Source organism: Acanthisitta chloris, unplaced genomic scaffold (genome assembly GCF_000695815.1).
Source record: "Acanthisitta chloris isolate BGI_N310 unplaced genomic scaffold, ASM69581v1 scaffold20822, whole genome shotgun sequence".
Taxonomy (NCBI): Eukaryota; Metazoa; Chordata; class Aves; order Passeriformes; family Acanthisittidae; genus Acanthisitta; species Acanthisitta chloris.
The window spans coordinates 4888-15893 of NW_008661266.1; the positions used below are offsets into that span (position 1 = coordinate 4888).

Genomic DNA, 11006 nt, shown 5'->3' on the forward strand with positions numbered 1-11006 from the left:
TTGCTCAGATGCTTGGCATTGGCTCCCACTTAAGCAGAGTGCTAAATCATGACTGAAGGGTTCCTCCAAAAGGCTTCAGAAGGAACCTGATAGCGTGGTGACAAGCCATAGACATGAAAATACGCTGGAAGGCAAGGCAAGGTCCTGAATAGCTTTGCTGGCCAAAGCAGCCTTTCAGCCTGTAAGTGGTTAAGCTGCTTTTGAGGATGGGGTGGGGGGAGAAGCAGTTGGAGGCAAGACACCATGGTTGCTGCTCCTCCCCTTCCCAGCAGACATATCCTCCCTATGGAAAAGTGAGTGGAGAAGATGAAAGCTGGGATTAAAGTGGCATTTGAAGCATGAACTGCATCCAGATGGGCTCCCCTCACACCTGTTTTCAACCTGGCCGAGCCCTGCACTCCCGCAGAGCTTTGTAACTGGGATGCTGCCAGCTGGGATTTCACAAAATTACTTTTCTTTGGGCTTCTTTTATTTGCTGTTTCTCCTCATTTCCCCACCCTTGTTTTCCTGTGGAAACACAAGCCAATTTCCCCTCCCTCCCCATCACTCTTTTCCCTTGAGGCTCAGGGACTGCCTGTGGAAGTCGTGTGGATAAACTCTTGGTGAAGAGTCCTAAACACTGAGTAACAACCTCAGAGCTACAATCCCAGCTCCAAACTCGCATTGCGGGGGCTGTACAATCAAAATCTTCTCCTTCCCTCTGTTGTCCATGGGTGGAGCTGGGAGGAAAAAGCATGGGATGAAGAGGGTGGAAAGTGCTATGAGATGTTTTCAGTTGTGGCCTTGTCTTGTTGTTGTAGGCACAGTGCCAGAGACCAAGCTTCAGAGAGGATTTAGGAGGGGAGGGGGATGATAAGGAGGTGGGTTTCACCAGGCTAGAGAAGAGGGAGAGACTGATATGAAAAGTGATAGGAAATTCAATTTTGATTCAGTGTGTGATGTAATTGCAAGGGGAGGAGGAGAAGAAAAACACACTTTTCAGCCATTTTGGACTTGCCTGGAACACAAATACCCCCTGGAAATTAGGAAAGGAAGGTAAAAAAAAATGAGCTATTTATGTTACTTGGTTTATGAGTTCTGTGGTCCAGATCCTCGTTGTAAATCAGCACTGGGCACCACCAAGTATCCAGTGTGACAGTCAACATCTAGTAGACCTGTGCTTACTTGGGGACAAACATATTTTGGTCTCTCTCGTCCAAGCTTCAGGGAGTTGCTCAGGTATAGAGTTGGGATATGGACGGATCTTGGCTGGATCAGGGTTGTTGTGGAGAGGCAGCCTTTCTCTTCAATGTATATGAGTCCTTGAGTCTTGTTTTTGCAAACACTTTTCCGTCCTTAGAGCAGGATGTGGGTTGCATCATTTTGTGGTCCTTGGTGCTTGTTTTGTGTCACAGTGGCTGAAGAAGTGAGGCAGCCATTGGGTTCAGTGGGATCTCTCTTAGGGCCAGTGCATCTAGGAATTCTATCCCCTTTCCTGTCTCCTTTTGCAACTCCTTTAGCTTTCCTAGGAGCACTTGGTGGATAGAACTGAAAAAGATATGAACACTAGAGGGAGCTGAGGCCAGATGTGCATGTTGAGAGGTCTCCAGATGTTGAGATGTCCAGGCACAGAGTAGCTTTTGCCTCCACAGGGCTTGGCATCTCCTGTGTCCCCCTGTATTGAGTGTCACCTTCAACACAGGAGTGCTTGCCAAATGAAGCAAATGGGTGGTTTTTTTTTTGTGTGCACAATTAGCCCGTGAAAGCAAGTGCTGACATTGGGAATTCCATCATTTTTAGGTGGAGCTTGCTCAGTTTGGGAAATCCTTGCTGTGGTGGCCCAATCATGCTCCATGCTGAAGACCATTCCCAGCTATTGCTGCAAAATCCTCATGGTTAAATCACAGCCCTTCAGGATCTAATGGTGGCTTAACCACACATTTTGGTGAACACAGGATGTTCCTCAGCCCACCAACCTTGAGGAGCACTTCTGAAGCCAGCAGGGGAGAAAATGGAAAGACTTTGGGCTTCCCAGCAGCTCCTCCTTCTCTCCTTCAACCAGCAGTGGGAGGGAGGTGGGACATGGGGACCTGGGCGCCTGTGAGGAGACTGTCTGCCTGGCAAGGGGGCTGCTAGATGAACTGCCATGAAAGGACTCCAGGATGGGGATGGCAGGAGGGGAACAGACTGGGGGTGAGGAAAGGGGGGGGACTGTGGCTTTGAAGTTTGCTCTTCGCTCCTGAGGCAGCTCAGGAAAACTTGACAGAGCTCCATGGCCTTCCTTGGAGCTCCGTGAGCCAACTCACTGCTGGCATCAACTTCAGTCAAGCTTGGGCTGGAAGTCAACAGCTTTGTGCCCACTATTGCCAGCACTGGATTTGGCACCGTATCTGAAAGCAGCTCTTATTTTAAGCTTTTCCTCCAGGGTTGGTTTCCCCCTCCTTATACTTCTCTCCCTCTTCCTTCTCTTTATTTCTTTTTTTTTTCTTTTTTTTCTTTACTATATAAATACTGCTTCTTTCTTTGAAAAGGCTTTGCAGAACCAGTGGAAGCATTTCCCAGGGGATGTGGTGGCTTTCCCAACACTCGTGGTGCCCAGACCTGATGCAGGGCAGGGTGGTGGGAGCATGGGCTGCCTCTGACTACCAGGAGCTTAGCCAAGGTTATTGTAACACACCTGAAAGCCTTTTCCATATGAAAACTCAAGAAAAAAAGGCTCTTGCAAGTTAAAAACCTTCAGTGACATCAAATAAAAAAAAACCCCTCAATATCTGCCTCTCTTTATTAAAGTTTACCACACACTTCACTCCCCACAGCCATGTAATTTTGTCTAAATCTCTTCGTTGCACCCAAATCCCTGCAAGATTAAGGGGTTTAGGAATAGGCATAAAAAAGGTGCCTTTGCAGAAAGCAAAGCGGACAAGTTGGAGCAGAAGTTCATGGTTTCACCACCAGTCTCTCTGTGAGACCTTCTCAGATCACATCACTCAATGGAGGGTAGGGAGGTGCCTCCAGAGAGAGAAACATCAGAAACAGTGGAGATCTTCCACCCTTTAAGGGTGTTTTGAAGGACACCAGTGGTTTGCTGCTCAGTTCCAGTTTTTCTCTGTTTGACTTGACCAGGAGCTGTGTCCTACTCACAGTGGACCTTGTAAAGCACATAATGTTTAGATTTCACTGATAATCTGCTCAGATCTGAAGGTGCTTCTCCAAGTTTAGGGGTTACAGCAGAATGACAGGTTAACAGTTGGACTTGATGGTCTTAAAAGTCTCTTCCAACCTTGATGATTCTATGATTCTAAGCTGCAGCTCCTATGAATAGTCTTCTCATGGAGCCCAGATCTGCACGAATAGACCCAAACCTCTCAAAACACAGCAGAGCATTCATGTTCTCAAATGAATTTATTAACTGCCTGAGATAATTAAAAGAGTAAATAAATGTCATGATCCATTGATGCATCATATTTCTTCTGTAATTATGTTTATGGTTTCTGTCAGTGTCCATAACTTCAATTAAAGCTCTGCTATGCTATATATAAAGCAGGAGATGTTTGCTTTGGGGCCTGTTTATTTAAAGGGATGGCTCAAATATGTATATTTAAAAATACCCCCTGAAACAACTACCCCTCAGTTGTCCTCAGCTTTCTGGAGAATGGATGGGGCAGAGAGTCAAGGGAAAAGGAAGAAGGGAGAAGTGCACGATGCTACCAGGTGGAAATAGGGAAAACCAGCATTTATAGGGTGGCAGCAGGTAAATCTCCTCTTCAGATGAAGGATGTGAGTCCACAGAAAGATGTTTGTCAGGAATATTTTTCCTAGATTGAGGGCTGCCTTGTGCTGGCTGTGCCCCTTTGGCACCAGTTTCCCTCTGAGTACTGGTGGTCAGTGGAGACAGTGAAGATAGAGACCCACCACCAAATCCCACTATGGACCAGACTCTTCTGGGGGAAGGTGATTGACTTTCCACTGCCCTACAAGTGGACACTGTTCCCCAACAGGCTGTGGGTATCCCTTGCCTGGTGTCACCAGAATTTAGGGAGCAGGGAGAGGTGGTGCCTTTCCACAGGGAGGGTTTAGAGCTGCACAGGGTGGAGAAGACAGTCTTGAATGTAGGACAGAGACTGGGCAAACCTGGGCTGTCAGGGCATGGACTGGATGACCTAATAGGCCTCTCACATTCCTGATCTGTGATTTATAAATGCACTTTTTGGTCTTAGCAAGTGACTCCAATAACTGAGTTTTCTTTTCCATCTCCATTACCCTGTACTTTTTCCTCCTGATGCTTGGAGATGTTTCCAATTATAGGTTCTCACAAGCAAAGACATCGAGTTCAGGCCTGAGAGATGTTCAGAAAATACCTTCTGAAACATCCATTGCTGCCATTTACTGAGTTCTCCCCAATGAGAAGGTATTTTCCTTCTTCCATGAAGCCAATGTCCTTCTCCTTGCATTATAGACCTTCTCTAAAGATGATCATTCCAGGCTATCTGTAACACCATCTCATTGTATCACATCCCCCTTTTTCCACACTGGGGATGAGTTTCAGTCTGAATTCAGCTCTCACCCTAACCTGTAGGTGGTTATTTCTGCCGTTCATGACCTGTCTGTAATGGTGAGATAGAGGTGCCTCAATGTAGGCTTCTAGGTCCTTAAAGACCTCTATACAAGATCAGAAATATATGGTGCAGGACCTAGTTAGGCTTCCAGATCCTTAAAGACCTCTATACAGGATCAGAAATATATGGTGCAGGACCTAGGAGATATATTCTGAGGGCCAGGTGAAACATCGCAAGGCCTCTCAAGTGTCCCTTAGCACTTCTGATTACCAAACAGAGCTGCTGCCCCATAGTCCAGCATCTCTCAGGGACTTAGAATGTTCCTGATTTGCCTGAAGCTCAGAATGTCAGATCCTTAAAGACCTCTATACAGGATCAGAAATATATGGTGCAGGACCTAGGAGATATATTCTGAGGGCCAGGTGAAACATCGCAAGGCCTCTCAAGTGTCCCTTAGCACTTCTGATTACCAAACAGAGCTGCTGCCCCATAGTCCAGCATCTCTCAGGGACTTAGAATGTTCCTGATTTGCCTGAAGCTCAGAATGTGAAGGACTCTCACTTGGCCTGCTGCACCCTGCCTGCTTCCTTTGCTGCTGGGACATGCTGTGCTGGAGTATTTATCATTTTCACTCGATTAGTGACGAGCTGCTTTGGCCTCTTGCCTGATTTGTGTTTCAGCCTATTCCTGGGAGTTGCTGAGAGGCTTTCTGGGATAAGTTTTCACAGGTTCTTGGTGCCAAGTGCTAGGGGTTGGACACATCTCACTCAGCTCTGTGCTTATACAGTCCAGATGTCTGTCTTGGTCTTCTGTATAGTGCAGAAAAAGAGCACTTGTAAGACCTGATGCTATCTTACTGTAGCTCTCAAAAGTACATCAGACTAACTACTTCCTTGATGAGGCTTTTTCCTTTCCATGGGCTAAAGAAGGACCCTGAAGGACTACCATGAGGTAGAGATTTGCAGTCAGGTGACATTGATACTGTTCAATGTCTTTACTTTCAAGGATGTGATCTATTTGAGATCTGAGCACCACCAAGTTTTGTCTCCACCAGCTCTGCTCCAGCACTGATTCCCATCTAAGGCATGATGAGTTGCCTTCTGGAGATTTCCCTCTCCAGACAGGGAGCATTGCATGAACACCAGTGTGTGAGGGTCTGAGATGAACTTCAGGGCAGAATTTCTGATGATTAAATCATAGAATCATTTAGAAAAGACCCCTCTGATCATTGAGTCCAACTGAACACTGCCAAGTCCAGCACTTTTTCCTTTCCCTTGAAATTCACTGGCCAGAACTTCTGTTTTCAGTGTGTTTAATGGACTTGTTGAAATACATGGATGATGTCTATATTTACAGAGCTAGCAGAGTGGTGGCTTCCCTTCCAAGTTTGCCACTGATTAGCTAAGTGCCAGAAATGCCAAATTCCAGCCACCTGGGAATTTTTCAGTGCAGACCTAGCAAGGATTGCAGCTTTTCCCTGCTGAAAGAGCAGTTGAAGCGAGCAGTTATGTGCAGCCCCAAGAAAGCTCCAACAGACACAGCAGCTGGTTCAAGCCAGCCTTGAGGGAGCTGATGGAACATAGATATGTTTTTCTGAAAACAGGAGATCAGAGCTAATACCTCAGTTTTGGTTAGGGCTCAATTTTAGCTCTGTTTCCATCTCATTTAACTTCTGAAGGATGTGGATGTTACAGTAATAAAGTCAAATGCACCCAGAAATGCGTCTGCTAATAAGCCAAACTACCCAAGATGGCTTGGGATGAAACTGAAAGGCAACATATTTAACAAGGAGAGAAGGAAATATGTGTTAAGGCAGTTGTGTTGCCAGGATCAGATGCCAGTTCTGGATGAAGCCAGCTAGAAAGTTGTTTTATGAGAATGAGTAACATTTATGACTACCCTAAGCAGGTCATAAAGACACAAAGAGTGTTACACACCAGCCTTGTGATGATTGCTGTGGGGAAGAAGAGCACAGCCCTGGAGGACACATGGCAGAATTTGCTCTTTTTTTAACCTGGAAAAGGTTAAAAAAGGGAGACTAGAAAAACAGAATTATCTCTGTGCAACAGTGATGGAGTTGGTGGAGGCCCTTGGTGTCAACTCTAAGCAAAAGCATCTGGTTTGCAAATTTGGTGGCTTGTCCCTAGGCCTTGCAGGGGATTTGCTCCATAATTAATGACATGACATTTAGCATAATCCTTTGAGAGTGTGTGAGAGATGCTGAATGCAAAACACTGATAACACCAACATCACTTTGGTGTCTTCTGAATGCCACAGTCTTGGAGGATCCTGATATCTGTTATCATGGAACTGATGGGTCATTTTTCACTTTGTCCTCTTCATTCTTCAGCAAAAAAATCTTCCTGTAGGATTTACATATTCAGTGAATTTGGCATATGCCCCAGGAGCTCTGTGCAGACTCCCCTTGATAGTGAAGAGAAATATGCACATCTAGAGGGTGTTTCTTCCACCTACCTTAAATGCCTCCTTTAAATTAGATAAATCACTATTCAGAGTTGCCCATCTTTCTCACCAGCTTAAACTAAGCACAGATAGCTCGAATTAAGTCAGGTGAACACAGGTCACTGGCCTGGGGTGGGGGGAAAAATTAATATTGACCTGAAGATTAAAGGGTTTTGATAGGTTTTAATGCCCTTTTTTTTGCACATGCTTGTCTCCTCAGAGCTTTGTCCAAGACTCCTTCAGCTCTGGCCTTGAATCAAACCCAGCACTGCAAGCAGCTTGAAGGCCTGGTGGTCTCCCAGGTGCAGCTGTGTCGCAGCAACCTGGAGCTGATGCAGACCATCATCCAGGCAGCACGAGAAGTCATAAAGACCTGTCGGAAAACCTTCTCAGACATGAGGTGGAACTGCTCTTCCATTGAGCTGGCTCCTAACTACCTGCTGGACTTGGAGAGAGGTAAGCAGCACTGCTGGCTCAGCCAGGGACATGTGTGAGTAGAGTCAGCCAGTGTGTGGTGATGGGAAGGGTCTTGCTACCAAGGGGGACATGGAAGGACTACATAGCCTAGTTGTTGTGTTCTCTGAGACTGTGTTCATGGGTCCAAGACACAAGAGCTACCACAGCTCTTACAAAGCAGACCACCAGCTGGTCTACTTATCTCATTAGAACTCATGGGAGAAGCACAGGAAAAAAAGGAGGCAGGAGAGTCCATGCAGGAGTTTCTCCACATGCTCCAAGAGCAAATCATACCACAGTGGACAAGTTGTATAAATCCATGTGACTTCTTGTCCTGCTGGGATGTTGCCTCATCTTGAAGAGATCCCTTAGATGTGCTCCAGACTGGTGGTGCCATGGCACACCTCAGCTGCAATGGGTCAGGTTGTTTGCTGCTCTGTGGGGGATAGACTCTGGGGGTCTCTTTTTGGGAAATGTTTAGCTGGCCTAGGAGGCTGAACTGGAGTTCTTGTCTCTTTCAGGCACAAGGGAGTCAGCATTTGTGTATGCCCTTTCTGCTGCTGCCATTAGCCACACCATTGCCAGAGCCTGCACCACCGGGGACCTCCCTGGCTGTTCCTGTGGTCCCATCCCAGGTGAGACACCTGGACCTGGGTATCGATGGGGAGGATGTGCAGACAACCTCAACTATGGTCTTATCATGGGGTCCAAATTTTCAGATGCTCCCATGAAGATGAAAAAATCAGGATCACAAGCCAATAAACTGATGCATCTGCACAACAGTGAAGTAGGGAGACAGGTAACAAATCCACAAGAGTTATTGTACTTGTACAATCATCTGTAGTGGTTGGTCTCTCTGTGAGGGTCAGTGTCTCTCTCAGTTAAAGGAACAGGTTTCTCCCCCCAGATTGCTCTGAACTGCTTTGGCCTACTGAAGATGGCAACTATATAACTCATCCTGTGACTCAGGAGGTCCTCAGTGCAGTTATCAGCCTTCTAGAACCACAAGGTGTGGTGAGGCTGGGTCTCATCGTGCTCTGCCAAGGGTGTTGCACAGGCAAAGTGCTGTGTAAGCATGGAAGATTAGCATCTGCCAGATGCATCCAGCAGCAGCTGCCTCCAGCCATCCCTGCAGCCAGGAGGAATGATTTCTTTTCCTTTTCAAACTGCTTTGCCAGTGATTAGTCTCCTATCTGGCAGAGGCCACTTTTAACAGCTCCCATCCATGGAGGGATAATGCTTACCATGTGCTTGGTGTGCATTGAGGTGCAAAGCCTGCTCCATGCAGCTGGAGGAATGGGTGGGGGACTGTAAAACTGACTCCTGCACCCATCTCTGAGGCTGCAGAGCTTCCCTAGGCTGCTCCTACCACCCAGTTTGGGCCTTCAGGGCTAACTGTGCAGATGAAACTTGGAGCATGTTGAGCTCATTGGCAGCTTACTGTGTAGCTCCAGGCTGAATCCACCTTTGCAGAGCACAACATTCTGAACTTCTCTCCTGGGTCTTTTCTCCTTATTATTCCCACTCTATTCTGTTGTTGGATTTTTTAATTGTATTTTATTTTTGTAATGTCTTGAGGTTTTGTTTCAATTGCAATGGGCAAATTTTTGTTTGAGATATAGTGTTGCCATGGCTAGTGCATTCAGTCCTTCCTGGCAGCATCCTGCAATGTCTCACTGAAATGAAAACAGTGCAGAATCAAAGGAAAAGGATTTTTTGGCCCCGTGACCAGCAGAAAGGCAGGGGGAGAGTGTCCTGAATTCATCAGAGCCTTCACATCTCTCTTACCAAAGCTGCTGGAGGCAGAAATTGCTGTTAATTATCTAGTTATGGAGTGCTTTGATTTTCAGCTCCTTAGGAATTTAGGGGATGGAATTGCAGCTCAGTGTAGATATCTGATCAAAATTCGAAGTACTCTTCTGTCTGCTGGTTGCAAAGATGCCCTGGTGACAGTAGTCCTGGGCTGATAGTGATCACCAAGGAGCTGTGGGATCTCATTCCCTTTGCAAAGTAGCTATTCTGGAGTGCCTGTGCAGAAATGAGAGTAGCAGGCCTTGTCTCTAGCAGTCTCTGCTAAGAAAGTGCCTTCTTCAAGGTTATGGGATGTTTGGAGGTAAGAGAAAGGCATTTCCTAACTCCTGCATTCCTTTTTGCAGGTCTTGAAAGCCTCTCTTGAAATGAAATGTAAGTGCCATGGAGTTTCTGGGTCATGCTCTATCAAGACCTGTTGGAAAGGCCTTCAAGAGCTGCGAGACATTGCCTTGGACCTCAAAACCAAGTATTTATCTGCCACCAAGGTCGTACACCGGCCCATGGGCACACGCAAATACCTCGTGCCAAAGGATATTGATATCAGGCCAGTTAAAGAGACAGAGCTGATTTACCTGCAGAGCTCACCTGATTTCTGCATGAAGAATGAAAAAGTGGGGTCACATGGGACCCAGGACAGGTGAGGGTTTCTGCACTGGGTGCTGACTGCACTCTGAGCCCCAAAGAGAGAAGGGGAAGAGGGGAACATGTGATAAGAGGCAAATAACTGGGGAGGTAGCACATCATGCAGGTGAAGGACAGCTCTAATATATGGTGTGGTCTACAGCGGCCTAATCCTATTAATGGTGGCTGCAGCCAAGACAAGACTGCTGACACCTTTTGCAGGCACAAGATGCTTTTCCAAATCGTCCAGGCAGCTCACCTCTGTGGGAACTTGTAAAGGGTGGTCAGGCATTGGAATAGGTTGCCCAGGGAGGCAGTGGAGTCACCATCCCTGGAAGTGTTTAAGAGGTGTCTGGATCTGGCACTGGTCTAGTTGACATGGTGGTGTTAGGTCATGGGTTGGACTTGATGATCTGAGAGGTCTCTTCCAACCTGTTTCATTCTGTGACATTTCATCAGGCTGAGCATCTCTAGGTGGGCAGACCCATCTGCCCTGTCTAGAGCAGACCCAGCAACAGTGGGTATTTCCACAATTTTCATATTTTATATTAAGTGTCTGCAATGCCTGAATTTCAGCCTCTTGCTGGCTTGGCTTTCATCTAGTTCTCACAATTCTTCTTTGCTCTTTATGGTGGAGAATCAGACAAGTGGTAGAAACATGTGCCTCTCCTTTTGTGGAATGTGTTTCTTTTAATGTAGTGGATGTAGTGGTATTTGGACTGTTTCAGTTCAAAGGAGAGGTTTTGCTGTAATGGAAACAAAGTGACCCAAATGCAGAAAGATACTCTTTGGAAACAGTGCTGTAGACATTGTAGATGTGGCACCTGGGTACATGGTTAGCGATGGGCTTGGCAGTACTGAGGGAGTGGTTGGACTTGATGATTTTAGAGGGCTTTTCCAACCAGATGGTTCTGTGATTCAATATCAGTATTTAGCTGATGAGATGAAGACAGCTGAGTGAGGCAAATGTGTCCTTTTTGTCCCCTTGGTCCTTATCTTCCAAACCCACTGCTCTACAACAGCACTTAACCTGATAGCTCTGTGGTGGGAACACCAGGCTGATGTTCATCACCAGCCCAGCAGTAATTATCAGGTGAAGATGTTTATGAGTCACTGAGG

The 11006-nt window shown here is 46.5% G+C and overlaps 1 protein-coding gene across 1 annotated transcript in view; it reads left to right on the forward strand.

The window, feature by feature from the left end:
* Positions 1 to 9845, forward strand: part of LOC103797933 (protein Wnt-11-like) — an 11691-nt gene extending 1846 nt beyond the window's left edge. The window contains exons 2-4 of the mRNA XM_009070170.1: positions 7219 to 7454; positions 7976 to 8089; positions 9611 to 9845. Coding sequence (XP_009068418.1) covers positions 7219 to 7454; positions 7976 to 8089; positions 9611 to 9630 — 370 coding nt within the window. The 3' untranslated portion in view covers positions 9631 to 9845. The remainder of the gene's footprint in view (positions 1 to 7218; positions 7455 to 7975; positions 8090 to 9610) is intronic.
* The last annotated feature ends 1161 nt before the right edge of the window (positions 9846 to 11006 follow it).